Here is a 20,442-nt window from a genome sequence, read left to right on the forward strand (position 1 = left end):
GTGGGGATTGGCAGGTCAAAGATTATGTGTTTAAGTGCCTATATGTTATGTGTTTGGCACCTAGACAAATAAAGTTCATGCTTGTGAGCTTGATTAATATTCATTGTGTGTTTAGTCCAAGGACTAGTTGAGTATACATCTATACCTCACTAGCTCCAAACAGAGAGCACAGAAAAAATACTGCTGCACCAAATAAGACCTATGCTTAGCGCAGCAATTTTTTCCCGCTTTTGCTAAAACATAGTAAAGCAAAAGTGGTACAGCATGTGATCTCTTGGAATTTGAATACAGAAATTGTAGAGAAAATGAGCTGGAGATTCTATTTTGGCAGGCACGATGGCCTCTATTTATGGTATTCAAAATTGCACAAGATTTTTTTACATAAAATCATAAACTGCAATTTTGGCTGGGAGATGTCACTTTAAGTTTTATGCACGCTGACATCTCCCAGCCAAAATGGGCTTTATGATTTTATGTAAACAGTGGCATATGCAACTTTGAATACCATAATTTATAGGCGTCATTGGGCCTGAGTAGGAATACAAAAGATACAATAGAATCTCTGAGATATACAAGATGAAAACAAGGTACTAGGCCAGAAGGCCAATATTAGTAATACATAGGTAGGACCAAAGGCCACAATAGGAACTAGAGATAGGGTATATCTCTAGTAAGACAAGAGAAGAAAGAATTACAAAAGAATCCAGCCGAGAGTGGCGAAGAAGGGGAATAGGCGGGTGCCTATTCCGGCATATGTAGATTCTCAGATCTGGGACATCATGTGATGCTCGCCGGTTTCAAGAGCAAGAAATATGTGAGCGAACTTAGTTGGTGTTCCATTGCAGGGAGGAAGGGTCTATTTATAGACCGAGGGATGGAACGGCTTGACAAGAGGAGACAAAAGGAGATACAAGAGAGGCTCATTGGATGAGCTCTATACGGTCTTGAGAGGATACAAAAGGAGTGGCTGGACTTGGAGAAGTCCGGTTGCGACAGACAACTGATGTACACAATTTAGGATATAACTATGGGGATATTGAATTTTACAAAGTGTTTTTTACAAGGTACAAGGCCCTGTAAAAAATACCTTTGTAAAAGTACACATTAAGGGGTGTTATGTGTAATTTTACAATGTGTTGGCTAGATTCCCACCTTGTAATGTAAAAGCAACCTTGTAAAATTATACCTGAACTCTTCCATGTGGAATTTTACTTGGCATTTTTTTACAAAGTGCCACCTTGTGAAAAAACTACCTTGCAAAATTGCATATTTGCAGCAAAAACATGAATTTTACAAGGGAAATTTTGGGGAAGCAGTACACCATGCAAAACATACCTTGTAAAAATCAATAATAATGGCAAGCAGGTTTGAACACCAGGAAAAAAAAATAGTCACTTGATGGCAAGTGACATGATGCAGCTTTGGTTTCTGCTCCAGAGCTACTCCAGCGCTGCTCCAAGTCTGCTCCACCAGCACTTGTAGAGCTTGCAGGACTGCACCAGAGCACTCAATGTGGCACAGTCAGCTGATCCTAATTTTTTCCCAGGAACAGCTGATGCTCATCATAAGCTGAGCAGTAGGCATTGACTGAGCCTGGGCCAAAGCTGAGCATTGGCTGAGCCTGGGCCACAGCTGATTATTGGATATTCCAAGCCTGAAACAAATCCAAGTGTCAGCTGGACCAAGAATATTCCAAATCTGAGCATCAGCTTAGCCAACAATGGTCCAAAGCTGAGCATAATCTTGGAAAAGGCTTGTGCAGAGCTTAGGATCAGCTGGGACAATACTGTTCCAAAGATTAACACCAGCTGGGCCAAAATTTTTCAAAAGCTGAGCATTGGCTGAGCCAATGCTGGTACAAAGCTGAGCATCAGCTGAGCCAAGGCTGGTTCACAGCTGAGCATCAGCTGAGCCAAGGCTGGTCCACAGCTGAGCATCAGCTGAGCCAAGGCTGGTCCACAGCTGAGCATCAGCTGAGCCAAGGCTGGTCCACAGCTGAGCATCAGCTGAGCCAAGGCTGGTCCACAGCTGAGCATCAGCTGAGCCAAGGTTGGTCCACAGCTGAGCATCAGCTGAGCCAAGGCTGGTCCACAGCTGAGCATTGTCTTAGCCAAGGTTGGTCCACAGCTGAGCATCAGCTGAGCCAAGGCTGGTCCACAGATGAGCATAAGCTGTTACAGGAGTGGTCAGACTCAGAATCTGAGCATTGGCTGGGCCAAGATTTATCCAAAGCTGAAAATCAGCTGAGCCAATACTGGTCCAAAGCTGAGCATTGGCTGGGCCAATGATAATCCTAATCTGAGTCTAAGCTGAGCCATGACTGGAATAAAGCTTAAAATAAGCTGGGCAAGGACTGGTTCTGATCTGGGCAACAAAGCTGAGCATGAGCTGGGCACCAAAGCTGAGCATAAGCTGGGAGCTAAAGCTGAGTATCAGCTGACCAGAAATGGGGATCAGTGGCACCCAGCAAAAACTGAGTATCTCCTGTGGAAATTCTTAAACTGGTTAGATGGTGGGTAGATGGTGGGTAGATAATGGGTAGATGGTGGGTAGATGATGGGTAGATGGTGGGTAGCCCGCTGGAGCTGGCATGATGTCACTTGTCATCAAGTGACTATTTTTTTTTCCTGGTGGAAATTACAATGTGTTGTGTAAATTTTACAAGGTGGTTTTGGTATACTGCACAAAATCTACCTTGTAAAAATCAATAAAAGTGGTTACAAAGCTCAAACTTACAAGTTGCTGTGAGAAATTTACAAGGCAGTTTTAATTTTATTTTTTATATTTTTTTTATATTTTTGGAAAGCCCACTACTACCAACTGCACTTGGAAAATATGAACTTCTGCTGGAATTATGAAGTTTCTGGGAGTCATGAATCACCATATAACCCTTGGTCAAGGTTTACTTCAGTGGAGTGAATGTTCTTATTGCTCCTGCACCTTCAATAATTTTGTTGAAACTGCAACAGCTCAGGGTCCATTTCTCTCCCTGTCACACATCTGTCACTCCTTTTTCCTCCCTCCAGATGAATATGCTTGTTCACCTTCTGCCCACAACTTGTCCCTCAGTTGTAATAGCTACAAAGTCTGCTCATCTGGATAATCAAAACATCATCAGCTTCAACAGTGGGCCACTACGCTAAACTGCGCTATTTAGCCCTAAAGTTTAGCTTAGCGGCAAAAAGCGCCAACCTTTTTTGAATAGCGTTAGCGCACTGTTAGCGCCGCTACGCTTTGCTAATTTTCAGTGGCGCTACACTTTGCTAATTTTCAGCGGCGCTAAAGTAACAGCATACCAATTTTTGTTTAGCGTTAGCGCTGCGCTACAGCCGCTACGCTACGCTACATTGCGCTAAGGCGCTTTTAGCAGAAAAAAGGCACTTTTTTGCCGCAAAAAACGCTTTAGCGCAGCATAGCGCGCGCTCTTTTGCGCCTTGCGTGCTTAGCTTTAGTGCAATTGCGCGCATCTGCGCTAACGCTACGCTAAAAGCTAAAATATCTTTGCATCCTTTGCGCGTAGCGTTAGCGCAGATGCGCGCAATTGCACTAACGCTACGCTAAAAAATACCACATTTGCGCTGTGCTACGCTACGCTAACAGCTATGTTAGCGTAGCTGGCCCACTGTTGTCAGCTTTCTGTGCGCTTCTCGCTGAGACCAGTGAGTCTCTTGTAGTGAGGAGCCTTTTTTCCTCCTCACAGCTAGTAGCTTGACCCCTTTCTGGGGTTTCTTCTCCTTTTCTGGGTGCCTCTGAGCTTTTCTCCTTGAGGCCTCAAACCTTCACGATCTCACTGGAGCTTTCTTCCTTGATTCCTCAACTGTTCTTTGGTAGTCATTTCAAAAAATTTCAGCAGGAGTGCATATTGGACAATGTGCAGTTTGGGGAAGTCAATTTTCCAGAGGAAAACGCCCTGTCAAATCTCCAAAAAACCTTGTAAATTTCAACCTGGTAGTCATTGCTATTGATTTTTGCAACACATATTTTGCTTGGTGTACTGCTTCATCAAAATTTGTCTTGTAAAATTCAGGATTTTGCTGCAAATATGCAATTTTGCAAGGTACGTTTTTTACAAGGTGGCACTTTGTAAAAATACACCGAGTAAAATTCCACATGGAAGAATTCAGGTATAATTTTACACGGTTTCTTTTACATTACAAGGTGGGAATCTAGCCAACACATTGTAAAATTACACATACCCCCCCTTAATTTGTACTTTTACAAATGAAATTTTTAACAGGGCCTTGTACCTTGTAAAAAACACTTTGTAAAATTCACCCACCCCTATAACTATCTGGAGACAATAATGTAATCATGCCGCGAGGGACTACATACAGAGTATCAGCCGAGAGCGGCGGTAAGAGAGTTATAGTTCAAGACACAAGCAAGAAAGAGATAGTGCTGAAGCCGGCATATAAGAGAGACGAATGACCAAGAGCGGTCAAGAGAGGAGAGAGAGTATTAACTTAAGAGGAAGTGAAAGCCGGCGGCTTCACATCATCCCCTCCGTAGTTCCAAGCCTCCGTGCTTGGTTTTTCAGATGATTGGGAATCGACCGCAACCTTTCACTGCAAGAAAAACTCTAGAAACTGCTTGCAGTTGAGATGCAAGAGCTCAAGTCAAGCTGTGCCTCATGCAAGAATCAAGCACTGGTTGATTCAATTTCCATGCACATTGCATAATTTATGGAAAAGTGAGTCTAAGGTACAAAAAACCGGGTACAGGCTCCAAAATACTGAGTTGATACCTGTGCAAGTTCCCCTTTCATGTGAAAGTTCCCCTTTCATGTGAAAGTTTCCCTTTCATGTGAAAGTTCCCCTTTCATATGCACATACCCCTTTCACGTGCACATATCCCTTTTGTATGTATTCACCCCTTTCATAATGTGCACATACCCCTTTATGTGCACATACCCCTTTCATGTGTGTGTATCCCTTTCATGTGTGTGTATCCCTTTCATGTGTGTGTATCCCTTTCATGTGTGTGTATCCCTTTCATGTGCGTGTATCCCTTTCATGTGCATGTATCCCTTTCACAATGTGTACATACCCCTTTCATGATGCTTTCATGACCCTTTCATGTTTACATGTCCCCTTTGAGGTTTTTACATCATTTTCAACCCTTTCATCATTGAGGTTTACATACCCCTTTGATGTTTACATATCCCTTTCATGTGCAAATACCGCTTACTGCACACACTCCTTTCATGCATACATACCCCTTTCATGCATACATACCCCTTTCATGCATGCATACCCCTTTCATGATGTGTACATATCCCTTCTTTGTGTTAATACATCTTCTCACATTCCCCTTTCATGCATACATATTCCTCTCAGATGTACATATCCCTTTCATGTGTACATACCCTTTTTATGTTATTCTGGCTGGATTCAATGGCACATGGAGTGTTTTCTAAAATAAAATAAAAGGGTGCTCAGGGGGATGTTCATTTGCAAGGTTGAACATTTCTCTCAGCCTACTGCATGAGCACTACAGCATGTTAAGCAATGAGATGCTGAACAAGGTACACACTGAAGGTGCACAGCATGGAATTTGGGTGCTTGACTCCAGCTTGAGCTGAGGCTTGATTCAAGCTTGCTGCATCTCAACTGCGAGCAGTTTCTAGAGTTTTTCTTGCAGTGTTTTTGATGCGCTTCTGTGTTTTCTGCAAGAGGTCCATTAGCTTTTTGTACATTGTTGGAGAAATGTAGTTTTGAAGCATGTCCATGATATCGTTTGAGACGGTCCCCGTTAGTAGTAGATTTGAGAACATGTCCGTTGGGAGACTGTAATTTGAAGCTACCATTTGCTTTATCGGAGTGAATAACAAATGGTCCATCCCATTTAGGATGTAACTTACTAGGTCGGTGTTCAAATTGCCTCAGCACTAGCTCACCCGGACGTAGGTTCTGTTTGAAGTAGGTAGTTTCTGATTTTTTGGAGCGCAGGGCAGCCTTCTTATTGATCTTGTCAATTTTTGCTTTTTGTTCTTGGGCAAAAGAATCTGCGCAAAGAGTTTGCGACTCGAGTCTGTCCACTTGGGAAGATACTGCCACCTTGGGTTCCACGCCGTAACACATGTAGAAGAGGGACTGTTCAAGTCCCGCTGTTCTTGACAATCTATACCCGAATAGGGCCAGGCCAACATATAAGTCCCATTTGGTTTGTTTATTGGGAATGCACATTTTTTGTAGGCTGTTATTTAGTGTGCTGTGAAACCGTTCTACCAGACCGTTTGATTGCGGGTTATAGGGGGAGATCCAGTTGTGCTTGATGTTATGCTCGGCTAAGAATTTTTGATACACCTGACCGTTGAACTCGGAGCCATTATTGGTTGTAATGGAATGCGGAAAGCCGTGATTTTTGATTATGGTTTTGACTAGTTTGGTTGCTGCAAGGCCGGATTGAGCTGTCAGAGGTACAGCGTAAGTCCAACCAGTAACATAGTCAATCACAGTTACTAGGAATTGTTTACCTCTTGGTGTTCTTGGGAGAGGTCCAACAAAGTCCATGCCCCAAGTTGCAAAGGGCGCTTTGCGCTCGATCACCCGCATAGGCATCTTGTTTCGATCTGAGTTTGGAGCACAGTATTGACATGCCGTACAATTTTTGACCACCTCTTCAACAATGTTGTTCATAAACGGGAAGTGGCATTCAGTTCTCAACTGATAAACGGTGTCTCTAGCGTTTTGGTGTCCCAGGCGGCTGTGAGTCTCTTGAGCAAGTTTAATTGCCCGTTCTATTTCTGGGATAATTAATCTGTTGGGACGATCCTTTGAGGTTCTGTACAGATCACCATTTTTCCAGTTAAAGCCTTTCAAGCGCACATTTTCAGGGTGATTATCCCTCATTCGGCGTAACTGTTTGAAGGCTTTCATCACAACAGGTTCCAGCAAGAAAAGTGAATCAGCCACCTCCGGGGGGTCAGGGTTGGAGGCGCAGTCCGGTTTTCAAGACAGAGCGTCCGCAGCCATTTGTTTGGGTCCAGGCCAATAGACAATATGGGCATTGAAGAATTTGAGTTCATCGACGAATCGGGCTAAGCGGCGGTTTACGTCCTTTTGAGTTTTGAAGTGTTTTAGTGACTCATGGTTGCTGCGTACTAATACCGGGGATCCTTTGACATATCCGCGGAAGTGCTTCAGTGCGTGGATGATTGCCAAAAGTTCTCTTTCTTGGGCTGAGTACCTTTGTTCCGTTTTTGATAGTTTGCAAGATTTGTAGGTGATGGGCTTGAGAGTGTGGTTTTTGACAGCTTTAGCGTATTCTTCGAGGGAGAAGTCTGCGGTTATTGCCTCACTGTTGGGGTCTTGTTGGAGGACGGCCCCGATGTTCTGACCCAAGGCGTCGGTGTCCAAAACAAAAGGGTTGAAGGGCTTGGTGTGGTGTAAGATGACCGTACGTGCCAGGTGATATTTCAGGTCCTTGAATGTGATTGCCTGGTCCTCCCCCCACAAAATTTCTGCTCCCCAGCGCGGAAACCCCTCGGTAAACTTGTAGAGTGCTGTCGCAATTTTAGAAAAGTTCTTAATAAATCTTTTGTAGTATGTCACCAAGTTTAAAAATCCACGTACTTCTGTTATGTTACTGGGCGTAGGCCAATCCTTTATTTTCTGGATCTTCCAATCGTACACGTTGATCCCCGCTCCATTAACTACATGACCCAGAAAGATCAGTTCCTTCTTGCCCCATTTGCACTTCTTTTCGGATACTACCAAGTCATATTTTTTCAATAGTTCAAAAATTTGCTTAATATGTGATTTATGCTCTTCCTCTGATTTAGAGAAAACAATCACGTCATCAACAGTGGGTCAGCTACACTAAAAAAGCTGTTAGCGTAGCGTAGCGCAATTTTTTAGCGTAGTGTTAGCGCAATTGCGCGCATCTGCGCTAACGCTACGCGCGCAGGGTGCAAAGATATTTTAGCTTTTAGCGTAGTGTTAGCGCAGATTTGCGCAATGGCGCTAACGCTAAGCACGCAGGGCGCAAAAGAGTGTTTGCTACGCTGCGCTACAGCGCTTTTTGAGGCAAAAAAGGCCGTTTTTTCCGCTAAAAGCGCCTTAGCGCAACGTAGTGGCTGTAGTTTAGCGCTAACGCTAAACCAAAATTGGTGTGCTTTTAGCGCCGCTGAAAATTAGCGCAGCGTAGCGGCGCTAACAGCGCGCTAACGCTATTCAAAAAAGGCCAGCGCTTTTTGCCGCTACGCTAAACGTTAGGGCTAAAATAGCGTAGTTTAGCGTAGCGGCCCACTGTTGACGTCATCCATGTAAACCAAAGCGTACTTACCCAGACATTCCTGAAGAATATTATTCATCATGTGCTGGAAGGTTGCTGGCGTGTTGCACAAACCAAACGGCATTACCAGAAACTTGTATGAGCCGTTGCGCGTTGCGAACACCGTCTTGGGAATCGATCGCTCCGTTAGTTTCACTTGCCAAAATCCCGACTTCAAATCAATAGAGCTGAAGATTTTAGCGCCTTGGAGGAACTGATAAGCATCATCTATACGCGGCAGCGGAAAAGAGTTTTTAACTGTTAAGGTGTTCAATTTCCGATAGTCAAAGCAGGCCCTAGTTGTTCCATCTGGTTTCTTAACCAAGATGATAGGAGCGGACCAAGGCGACTTACTTGGTCTGATTATACCATCCTTTAAGCCATCTTTCACAAACTGCTTGATTAGCAGATGTTCAGGAGGCAAATACGGACGGCTGTGAGACCTTACAGCGCCTGACGTACCAGTATCAATATCGTGCTCAAATTCCTTGTCTTTGGGGAGTCCCACTACAACTCTAAACGCTTCGGGGGCGGTTTCGTACGCCAATTTCAAATACTGATTGTCAAATGTCCTAGTCAATACTGCCATTGATTTCAGACCCAATTGCGGCCGATGGTCGCTGTTGTAAGGGTGTAGGCTGACAACCTTATTGTTAGTGTCTATGAATGTGTACGACAAATTGTTGTAGTCTGGGACTGCCTGCATTTGACACAGCCAAGGGAGGACTAGTACTAGGTCCATCTTGGGCAGGTTGATAAGGAAGGCTTTGATCTCCATCTGGTTGTTGTCTACGCAAAGTGTGAACCGGCCTTTTAACTTGACCTGTTCTACATGTCCGTTAGCTAGTCGGACATTTCGGGGAGTTATCTGTACAATGTCAATCTCTTTCTTTTTGTATAGATCTCGAGCTACCACAACGTCTAGGTAGATAGATACGGCTCCTGAGTCAATAATAGTGTCACATACGACTCCTCCTATACCGAATTTGTATTGTGGTAAGGATCGTTCCCCATCATTTAGTGTGTTTAGCTTGAGTTCGGGTGGGCTGTCACCGAGCCAGATTATGCTAGAATCGTCCAACGCAGAACTCAATTTGAAATCGTAAGACTTGTTGTCACCTTCCATCTGAAGCCAGTCGACTTGGTGGGTGTCTGTTGTGCGGAAACGCTTATGTGTCAGTTCTATTGAATCCGTATGTTTGCGTTTTTTACCAGGTTCATCCGTGGTGGTAACAAGGCTGTTTAACTCAAGCTCTCTGGTTAAGCCGTGTTTTTTGGCACCAGGGATGAAGTGACAAGCTCGGGGATTCAAGGTGGACTCCACCTTCATACACATTAGTTGACTGTCTTTTCCGCGCTCGACCAAATTCCATAAGATCTGGTTCATATGGCCAATAGACACATCAAATTTCTTCTCAATGTTTTTAGCAATTTGATCCAAGGCTTCTTTGATGTGGTTCCTTGGTTCTAGGAGGGTTATGGCGGGTGCCATAAGGAACAGATTGTTTTGGGGTGATTCTTTGTTTGAGTCCGGTTCATCCAGATTGATTAGATTAAGAGTTTGCCTGGATTTTTTGTTATCATTTTTATACTTTATTTTTCTCGGTGAAGGACAGTCCTTAGATAAGTGTCCAATTTTATTGCAGTTGTAACATCAAGCTTTGCTTACATCTACGGCATCTAGGTCCATTGGGGTGGCCGGTGCCACCGAGTTTCTACGCGGGAAAGAAAAGCTACTACCAGTGGGACGTCAATGGTGACTAGGGGTGAAGGTCCGTTGATTACCGTAGTTCAAGGAACTTCTGCGATGATAGTTACTTTTTGCCAACCTATCATGTTTGCAGAGCGAGTGCAATAAATCATCCAACGTCTCACACTTGTTGCCCAATACCTTGACGCGTAAGTGACCTGGCAAATTGAAGGTGAACAAGAATTTCTTGTCATCATCAGTCATTGTGTTGGTGGGTTGCTTGATGCTTAGTCTAGTGAATTGGTTGATATAGTCTTCTGCAGTTGTATATCTAAGGGACTGGAGTTTGACACAAGTGTTGTATTGGCTATGGGAATAATTAAACTGAGCCCGTAACTTACGGGTAAAGGTTGCCCAGGACATCTCGTTTACATTTAGCTTGCTGATTAGGTTATACCAGAAGGCCTCGGCGCTGTCCTTTAGGTGTGGCACAACCATTGACGTCCATTTGTCTTTGGGTTGTCCTCGACCTGTAAGAATAAATTCTATTTTCTTGATCCAAACATCGACATCATCTTTTCTGTCAAAGTTGGGGAGGTTGACAGAGACAGGGCCCGGTCGCGGCTTGCGATTGACTCGCTGATTGTTGTTTGCATTTGCGGCCAGTAGTTGTTGAATTTGCATATGTTGATTATTGATAACTTCTTCCCAAGCGGCGATCTGTGCCGCGTTGATTTGGCCATTGATCATCTGTGCGTCCATTGTTTGGATGTTTCTAGAACTGTATCCAATCGGTTGTCGGTGGTTCTATTATTGGTAGAATAACAAAGATATAAGTTTATTTTGCTGCTGGAGCCGCTTTTTAACGCTTTTAGCAGCTTTTTGCTGAAATAGCATGAATAGCCCATGACTGCGCCACTACACTTTTGGCCTCTGAATTTGCTTTTTGCTATGCTTTAAGCAAATTTTCACTGATAATAGTGCTAATAGTGCACTGTGCCAAGGCGCTATTGGGCGCCAAGTCCCTCTTTGCTGTGGATGGGGCCCAGAGAGCAGAGCGCGCCTGGAACTTGGTGCACTGAAGAGTGAGATCAGCGGATATTTCCCCTTTTCAGCGCTCAGTGCAGCATTGTTTCCCGCTTTTTCAGAGCTGAGCATGTTGAGCGACCATAAATCACCATTTCAGCGGTTTTCCCGCTATTTATCCCTCAGCAAACAGCCTGACGGCTACAATACCCGGTTAATTGAACCCAATGTGGGTGTGGTGTCTAACTGAGTGCCCCACTGGGCTAACTTACACCCAATGCGGATATCCACTGCGGCTGCCGCTCTTGCCTGGTACTCGCTGCGGCTCTTTGGCGCCGCCATTGAACTGCAGCAAGTGCGGGAGGAAAGGCAGAAAGGGTAATGCCCCTTTCTGACCTTGACCAGGAGAAGAGGATGCGCCTGCATCTCATCTCTATGCCAAGGGCACATAGAGGTTTTGGGGATTCGGGCGTAAGCCCAGAGAGCCCTGTGTGTGAAAAATGGAGTGGGTGGGAGGTTTTTGTGAGAAAGGTGAGCGGCTCTGAGTGGCAGGTTCTGGGCGATGATGGGGGGAGAAGAGCGCTGAGGGATTCGACACCATCAGCACCGCGTGTCTATACTTAGGCCCTGTTTGGCAGCAGTGATGTTATGTAATAACCACTGCTTTTCTATAACCGGGCCTCACCGAGGCCCATATCGTATCACTCGCATGTTTGGCAGATTTGAGAAGTTATGAGGGTCATCACAAACTTCCTCATCACTCCTCATCATCCCCGCCATTTCCGATATAGTACCCCTGGGGGTGTATTTGGGGTGATATTGGCACCCTTACACGACACACCCCCAACTCTACATACCTCTGTTACTCCCCTTGATGGCCGGTACAGACTTTGTACCAGTCACCAAGCGGAGTACACATTGATGGGCCAACCCCTTGATGACCATTGGTCATCAAAGGGACTTTGTATTCTCCCCGATGACCATCAGTCATTGAAAGGACTATCACATATTCTCCTCAATGACCGATGGTCATTGATGGGACTATGTGTTCCCCAAAAGGGACTCTGTATTCTCTTTGATGACCGTGTACCGGCCATCGTCGAGAGGAGTTAAACACTCCATTGGCCTTGCCGGTATGTTCGCTCAATGGCCGGTATTTACCGGCCATCAAGCTTGTTATGTAGGAAAGCTGTATGACGCAAGTGGCAGCCAAACACTCGTGTTATGTTGAAAGATATGGAATTCAAGAGTGATGTGCATCACATTAGGTAAGTGCACAACATCACATAACATTATTGCTGCCAAACGGGGCCACATGACTTGGTGCCCGGCCCCCTTCCAAGCTTAACTAAGTCTCTCCAAGGAGGCGCGAAGCGCCTCCGAAGGAGAGGCTTACCTCTAAAGTCACACCATTGGCCCTACAGACTCGAGAATTTCTGGCAAAAAAACACTGATTTTCTTTTCAAAATGTTTTTAAAAATGTAGTTTTTAGTTTAAAAAAGATCTGAGTAGACAGACTTGTAGTCTGCAATCTCAGCTTCCATTTCACCATTTTTTACCCAACTGGCCCCCATGATTACTAGCCCACTCCTCCTGCCCTGAAGTGGTTCTGGAGTGGTGATCCAGCCGTTTTTGGGCTCAAAATTTGAAATTCCCTGAGCCCGCGCGGTCTCAAAGGGGGGGATTGGTCACATAGATCTGCCATGTAAAAAAATTTACAGGACGTTTCTTGCCAGCGGGAATGAATATGGGGGAGTTTGAAGTGGGCAAAAATAAGCTAAGAAGCTTGCCATTCCAATGGTGCAAAGGGCGCGGGATGAATCAGGAGGAAACAGGGAGGTATTGGGGAAAATGGGGGAGCGTAGGCTCCTCCCTGCCATTTGTCTCGATCCTGTAGGGCGAGACATGCGACTTTGGAGGCAAGTCCTTCGGAGGTCGCTACGCTTCCCCGAGGAGGGTACGCTTGTGTTAAGTTCGGCCCCCTTCAGGCACCCCCCGGTCCTTGTCCGCTTATCCCACCTCTGTGGACAGGGGGGAACTGTTTGTTCCTCACTCGCTCCCCTGCAATTTGTGTGCTTTTTTTGCTTGACTTCCTTTGAGAACAACACGACACCCTCTTTTTTTAAGTGCAGATTTGTTCAGACTGCGTACTATGAATATGCAAATAGGAACAAGTTTATCGTGGGTTAAGCCCTTGAGTATACCAGAACAAGATTAAGAGATATGACGTTGATTCATGAGACAATACAGGAAAAGGATGCTGTACTCAAACACATAGCAACAGGTAGAACAGCTTGTCTTTTCCGCATAAAACTGATATCTGACACAAGCCCACCAAAGTAAAAGATGAAGAAAAATTCCATACTGAATCGGTCTCTCAACCTTTCAAACTTCCCGTTAACCTCTGCTGGAGCTCATTGATGAGAAGATTGTCTAAGGTATTCAAAGCTGTCAAGATAGGCTGCCCGCCGAGGGCAATTTTTTCTGAAATGATCCGATCCAGTGTGTTCGTTCTAACTGGATCTCGGCTCAGTAGCTGTTGTGTTACACAAGGGAGTGTTCCCACCAGGATCCAATTGAATTTGTCAGGGAACCTCTTTTGCCAGGGCTTTATTTAGCTAAAATGGTGATCACGACACGTACTTGCTCAAGCCGCTTTCCTTCGGCACCAGCCTCGATAAACTGATACTCGTCAACTTCCTCGGTCTCATGAGCATAACTGTATGTATTGGTTCTAATGTCGAAACAGGGGTTTGTTTTCAATGGAACAGTCTCAAAACTTAGCAAGGGCCTCGAGCGACTCACTTTGGATTCAGGATCTCATCACCTTCGGCCAACACGCTCGACCAGATTGAAACAAATGCGCCCAGGTTTGATATGACGATCGGGTTGGGCAGTGTGACTAGGCAGGCCAAAGCTGCAGCGATCAATTTTCTTTCTTGTGCTGTACCGACATTATCGATCTAACAGAGCAAAAGATGAAAAATATTCAGCTGACTGTATCGTTCAATTGGAAAATGATATCCATGATGGCGATTTACTTTATCTAGGCATGTAAGGCAAAAACTCGACAGAACATCTGTCGGTGATATACCCTTGCTATTCAAGAATCCGATCGAGTTGAAAAAACTTTGGACGTCGGTCACAATGATTCGACAAACTGTCAGGAGATGTTTGACGACTAAAAGTACTTGGTCCTATCCAACCAAGTTCACCAAAAGAAAGCTTAGTCAATTCGAAGAATAAAAGATTGAACTGAGGAAACGGTTGGAAATGGTTTCTGCTCACATCTGTCGAGGTAGATCTTTGCATCAATTGCAGGAAACAGTCCGATTCTTCAAACCAACCTTGCCAAACTGACGGGGTTGCGCACTTGACAAGACATTCTACCGATTGCAAAATTGTCTTGGTGGGGGCCAAGCCCATCGGCATACTCATCAACTGGCAGAACGTTTGGGATAATAAACTCCCGATAGTGCTCAAGACCAATTGGCAATCGAGAAGAAGGTACGATTGCAAAATTTTGAGCAGAATACCTAACGTATCACTCGCGTCTTGTGTTAAGGAGGCCAAGGCGAATAGCAGTTTGGTAAGACTGGGTGTGAGGGTCTCTGTCTGTCTTGCCATCGCTAGCCAGAGGATTAATCCATCTTCTTTGAGGTAGATCGAGGAAGGATTATTTGGGTTGATTGAGTGTTCAACAAACACTATGATGGTGGGATGGTATTCTTCAGAAGCCGGTCCAATGGCCTGTCGTTCATCGTAAATAATTTTTGTCAATTTTTATAATGGTCAAAAAAACGTGATGTAAACTTGGCTCACTTCAACTAAGGCAGACATTGTCACCATGATGGCATTATGTAGATGGTTGCCAATATTGTTCTTACTCGGACTTTCACTGACTTCTTGCCAAAGACGAGCCAATATGTTGGCTAGCTCTAGGGAATAAGGAGTAATCTATCAAGAGGGAAAAGTTAGCCTAGATGTTCTGCGGGGATTGGTTTTTTTTAAAAAAAGACCCACATTTAGGCGAGCTTTCTCTATCACAAGCCGTAAAGTTTCGGTCAAGACCTTTTGACTTTCGAGGTTTTCAACGCAGCTTAGCAATCCAGAAATTTGTTTGATGAATATTTCAACATGAGGAATGATAGTATCGGGTTCAGATTCAACGGCTTCCCAATTGGCCGTGGCTTTTAGCGCTCTGCAAGTCGCTAGCTTGACTGCAATATCGTTGTTAGGATTTTCTAAGAGACAGCTAAGTGCTGCATAGATACTGCTTTGAAGCTTTCGATCCAAATCTTGCTTCGCAAATTGGCCAAGCTAACAGAAGGAAGCGATCAAAAAAAGTTTAGCATCCAATCAAATGGCTGTGAGCTGGATCTATAGGGAAACTTACGACCCAAGCGATCCGCCGTCTGAGAATCGCTCCTCTGATGTGAAAAGGAGCATAGAGCAAACCAAAATTCAGAACTAATGAAGATCAGATCAGACAGAATGTTGCTCGTACCTAATTTCAGTTTGGCACAATACTGGCATGAACTTATGAGTTATCCAGTCGTCTAAGTTAAAGCCGGAGGATGCTAGTGCAAAATGATGAGCGGCCAAGCCGATTCCAAAAAAGATCGACTCATACTGAACTAAAGTTGTTAACTCGTTTGGATCTTCGAGGGATCAAGGGACGTAGATGAAACATTAATTCATTGCGTCTACTGATAGAGATGGCTGCGATGTATGGGTACCCACCTGTAATTCAAGTGCGGTTGGATCGATCTTCCCATCAGTCATTTTAGTAAGCGTGAAAAACTAGTTGAAACAGGTTTGTCAACAGATAGATACCTTGGGAGTGCAAATTCGAATATAACTGCAAGATGACAGTCGAAATATCTTGGGGATAACAACACAATAGGCCGGTCAACACGTTTGCAGAGCATGAGCGAACATCGAAGGACCTATTTTCCAGGGAGCAATCTTCCTCGTTATCATAAGCTTCCGAATCTTCATTCCAGAATTGCAGCGAGTGAGGCTGCAACTTCAATAGCCTCTGAAGGATCGTCACCGCCAACTCCGTAGACTGACTAGAGGTGAGATTAGAGCTACTTTGCTGCCGATTGGTCATCCATAAACTCATGATTCGGAGAGATTGTATGATAATCCGTTCAGGATAAGGCGCCAAGCTTGCTGGCTGTGAATCTACTGCTTGAAACAAAAAAAAAAAGCAACCAGATCGGTCAAATCAAACACCGCGGTTTGGGATAGGGTAACCCAGCAAAGCAGCTCCCCTTGCACGGTAGAATGGAAGGGGATCAGCGCAAAAAAGGCATTACCAGAGTTTTGTGGGAGAAGTGCACTGCCCTGTTCGACCATTTGCCAGACAGTTTGTTTGAGTTGGTTTGAGAATTCGGAGGCGTGGAGGTAGTTAGGATCTTGATCCAATATTTGAATCAGCAGTTTACCAAACTTGAAAAGGTGTTTGTGTAGTAGATCGAAGAACGATTTGATCTGTTGAAGTGATGATGGATTATTCAAAATACTTTTGTGACTCGAAATCATTCCCGTAAGATTTTGTCGGATATTCAAGATTTGAACCCATTGACCAACGGATTGATGAAGGAAGTTCTGTTATCAACTCACCACCAAAAAAAAAAAAAAAAAAAAGTGCGAACAGTTCAATTGGGATGTAAATTCTTTGGAACACGTGTTACAAAAACTAACCGTGGGGAGCTCCTGTTTATGCGGCTCTTTCCATGCATACGTACTCATCTGACACAGAATCTTCAGACAGATCCTAGATAGTTCGATGACCGGCTGGGAGTGAAACACGCTGGAGAGGTTCAAGGTGGTTTGCTGAGAAAGTACGGTGATCCACATTGAAAAGGCCGTAGAATAGACGTGATGGATGTGCGAGAAATGAGTGGAAGCAACCTATTATCGACAAAGGGCACGACGATTCAGGATTTCCTTCTTCTTATTTCTGGGTAAGAGTTTGACCAAGTGAAGACGAAGATTTACCTCCCGAAGAAGAAGTTGGCCTCGGGTTGAACGATTGCTGATCAAGTTTTGGATGATTTGATAAAAGCCGCCCAGGCATCCATTCAGGATGTAAAAATTTGATGGATCTCTAGACCAATCAGTCGAGCCGAGCACGTTTCGGATATGAAGCGTCAGATCTTCAAATAAGTTCGAAAGGTTGGCGTCGAGGTTTGATTTTCCGATCTTGCCTACGCATAGGGTCACTTGCTTCCGTACGACCGAGTCTCTTTCGCCTTTGGCCAAGACGTTTTCGATTAGGGTTGTACCAAGTTGGACCTTGGCTGAATTCTCGATTTGTATCGGACTCAGTTTTCGGTACCAGCTATCGAGGGCATTGCGAATCAGGATAGCCGCTTGGGTCCTGAGTGGGCTGTTGGTTTCATAGGTTGGTTCGGTGAGTATTTGAACCAGGTAGGGCAATATTTGAGGGTTCTTTCCATGGGTTGATACGAATGTGTAAGAATCTTTTGGATCTTGAAGAATAGCTTCGAGCTGTTGAACAGACGGTTGAAAGTCGGTTTCCATGAGGGGGGCAGAGCGACGGGCCACGAGGGATAGGAAGGCCAAACGGAAGGGGGAACTGCTCAGATGAGTGCTTGATGGTCTGTGGCGAATATGTAATAAGTCGATGTGCCGAAGGTCAGTGGTGAGTGACGCTGAGCCTGAGTGAGAAGCTTGGTGATGATCGCCAGCTTCGGCCCCCCCCCCCCCCCCCGAAGGCCCGATACCCCGAAAGCCCGATGCTGAGACTCGAGCCATGGATTTTTCCAACACCTCGCCAGTTGATCAAGAAACGAAACCGAGGAAAGCAACGCCATGAATACTTTCGATACGGATGACATCCAGCAGCACGTTCTGTCTGTTCTCGACTCAGCTCCAATTGCTGACACACGGAGGCTGAGCTACCCGAATGGCCTAGAAGCAGACGCCGAAAGTTCATCCTCAGAATACCAACTTGCTATCAAAAGTGCCCTGGATGGTTTGGCTGCAAAAGAGGTTGGAGCCTGTGATTTCTGATGATGATCAACATATTTGAAGCTGACTTGGCTGAACCGATTCCGTGATGCCACCAGATGGTCATCTATCAAACCCACAACATCGAAATTCATGTTCTTACTGCCGAGGGTCAAGCCGTAGCACAAGCTGGAAGTCATGAATACCGTGTATGGGAAGCTCTGGGCGACGAGGGTTTGCTGATGCGCGATTTACAAACAGCGCTGGGTGAAGATGCGGCTAAGATCGGACAGGGAAAAGCGTTCCGGAACAAATGGATCAAGAAGAGGTCGGATGGAGGCTTCATCCGAGCAGTGAGTTGACTGAAATATTTGAAAATTCCGAAAGCAAACAATCCAACAAGAATGTAATCAAGTTTTAAGCAGGTCACTGCAGATCAAATCACCGATCAGACCAAGTTGGATCTGGTCTCTATCGAAACAACTGGCTCATTACCCACAGATGATGCCAAAGGCTCGGGTATGGCAGATTATCGCAAGCGAAAATTGTGCGAAAAAAGGTAAGCCTTGACGAACTGATTGTTTGTGATGAGCGGGAGCCAACATCAACTCATCTGTCAACTCGAACAGGAAATACCTTTATTTCTCGATCGAGAAAGGACCAAAGTTTTCAACTGTGATCGAGCGACCCGAGACTGACCTAACCGTTGAACTCTTGACATCGTCAGTTCTTCTCTCTTCTCCCGAGTTATTTCCTATGGATCATTGTCTGCACATCTAGCTAAGGTAGAAGTCAACAAAAAAACTGATCCCTGTTTCACACAGAGGAAGATGGAAGACGGCCACTTTCAAACCTTACAACTTCAACGCCGAAGGAGTCCCACCAAACGCTGGCGCTCTACATCCTCTGATGAAAGTTCGGGAAGAGTTTCGGAATATCTTTTTTGAGATGGGGTCCGTTCCAATTATTCTTCGTGTACAAAGACGAAGTTGATCTTTAATCCTTGGGCGTTGGAAAGTTTAGATTCACGGAAATGCCCACAGATAAATATATAGAGACTTCATTTTGGTGTTTTGACTCCCTTTTTGTACCTCAACAACATCCAGCTCGTGAATCGCAAGATACCTTTTACTTGAAAGGTCAGCCAATTATTATGATTTTCTTCTTCTTCTTTGCAAACATCGTGCTCATACGTTTTCATGTCTTCCAGACCCCGTCGCATCGACAGATTTTCCAGCCGAATATTATGAAAAGGTCAAAACAATTCATGAATCAGGAGGTCACGGCTCAATTGGTTATCGCGCCCCGTTTCAAGAGTCGGAGACCGCCAAACTAGTCCTCCGTACACACACAACTTCAGTATCTGCCAATATGCTCTACCAGATTGCACAGGAGTGTCAAAAGAATCAGGAAGACTTCAAGCCTAGTAAACTTTTCAGCATCGACCGAGTGTTCAGAAACGAGGCAGTCGATGCGACCCATCTCGCCGAGTTTCATCAAGTTGAGGGTGTCGTTGCTGACAAGAATATTACTCTTGGCGATTTGATTGGTGCGTATTTCGTCCTTTTCTGGGAAAACTTCGCACAATCATTCTGATTCAAAGCTTGTCGCGTGATCTCCAGGATTCATGGAAGTCTTTTTTGCTAAAATGGGTATCCACGACATTAGAGTTAAACCAACGTATAATCCTTACACAGGTGCGTAATTTCTGCAATCATAAAGTCATGCCTGAGTTTCACTGAAGTTCGATTGATGTGGTGGTCTGAAAAAAATAAAAATAAATAAAAAATAAAAAACAGAGCCTTCCATGGAAATTTACTCTTGGCACAGCGGCTTGAAGAAATGGGTCGAGATTGGTAACTCGGGTCTCTTCCGTCCCGAAATGCTGGGTAAGTCAATTCAATTGATGTCTTCCTTTCCTTTAAAATCCTACTGGCTGTTAACGTCCTTTGAGTTGCGCTCTGTAGAGCCAATGGGTCTCCCACCTGATGTACGAGTTTTGGGATGGGGCTTGTCACTCGAGAGACCAACGATGATTAAGTAAGTTTTACACCTGCTCCCGTCGTCCCAATTGCTACCTCTTATTAATTTGATCTACTGCAGATACGGCATATCAAATATCCGAGAACTGTTGGGCCACAAGGTTTCACTAGCCAGTGTTCAGAAGGCAGCCGCAGTCAGGTTTTGATACTGAAGCGCATCCGTTTTTGACCATCTAACCGGATTTTTTTTTCTGATGCTCGATGTTAAAGTGAAACTAGTGGGACTATTCTTGAGTAAATAAGGCAGTATCCAACACTTAGAGTCCACATGAGAAGCCAAGATAACTCTTTGGCCGGCACTTGCCTCAAGCTGAGCTTGCTGCTGGGTCCCTTGTTGTCTTCTTTAGGCCCCATTTGGCAGCACAATGTGATATTATAAATGGTGTGATAATTTAGGCACTGTCTGGATGCACCTGTGATATGTGA

At 44.8% G+C, this 20,442-nt stretch overlaps 2 protein-coding genes across 2 annotated transcripts; one reads left to right on the plus strand and one right to left on the minus strand.

The window, feature by feature from the left end:
* Positions 1 to 13,367: 13,367 nt before the first annotated feature.
* Positions 13,368 to 17,779, minus strand: PtA15_16A349 (uncharacterized protein; the record flags this gene model as incomplete). Its single annotated transcript, XM_053164030.1, has 13 exons — positions 13,368 to 13,526; positions 13,634 to 13,724; positions 13,796 to 13,953; positions 14,032 to 14,187; positions 14,279 to 14,740; positions 14,813 to 14,947; positions 15,014 to 15,310; positions 15,387 to 15,420; positions 15,498 to 15,651; positions 15,827 to 16,180; positions 16,315 to 16,606; positions 16,703 to 16,912; positions 17,000 to 17,779. 13 exons carry the CDS (start codon positions 17,777 to 17,779, stop codon positions 13,368 to 13,370), a joined length of 3,282 nt encoding a protein of 1,093 aa, XP_053027996.1.
* A 57-nt stretch (positions 17,780 to 17,836) lies between these two features.
* PtA15_16A350 (uncharacterized protein) lies at positions 17,837 to 20,162 on the plus strand (the record flags this gene model as incomplete). The annotated part of the gene is made up of 11 exons (XM_053164031.1): positions 17,837 to 18,016; positions 18,094 to 18,327; positions 18,400 to 18,533; positions 18,604 to 18,696; positions 18,799 to 18,927; positions 18,998 to 19,113; positions 19,185 to 19,523; positions 19,597 to 19,671; positions 19,774 to 19,863; positions 19,942 to 20,014; positions 20,078 to 20,162. 11 exons carry the CDS (start codon positions 17,837 to 17,839, stop codon positions 20,160 to 20,162), a joined length of 1,548 nt encoding a protein of 515 aa, XP_053027997.1.
* Between the last annotated feature and the right edge of the window lie 280 nt (positions 20,163 to 20,442).

This window comes from Puccinia triticina, chromosome 16A (genome assembly GCF_026914185.1).
Source record: "Puccinia triticina chromosome 16A, complete sequence".
In the NCBI taxonomy this organism is placed as follows: Eukaryota; Fungi; Basidiomycota; class Pucciniomycetes; order Pucciniales; family Pucciniaceae; genus Puccinia; species Puccinia triticina.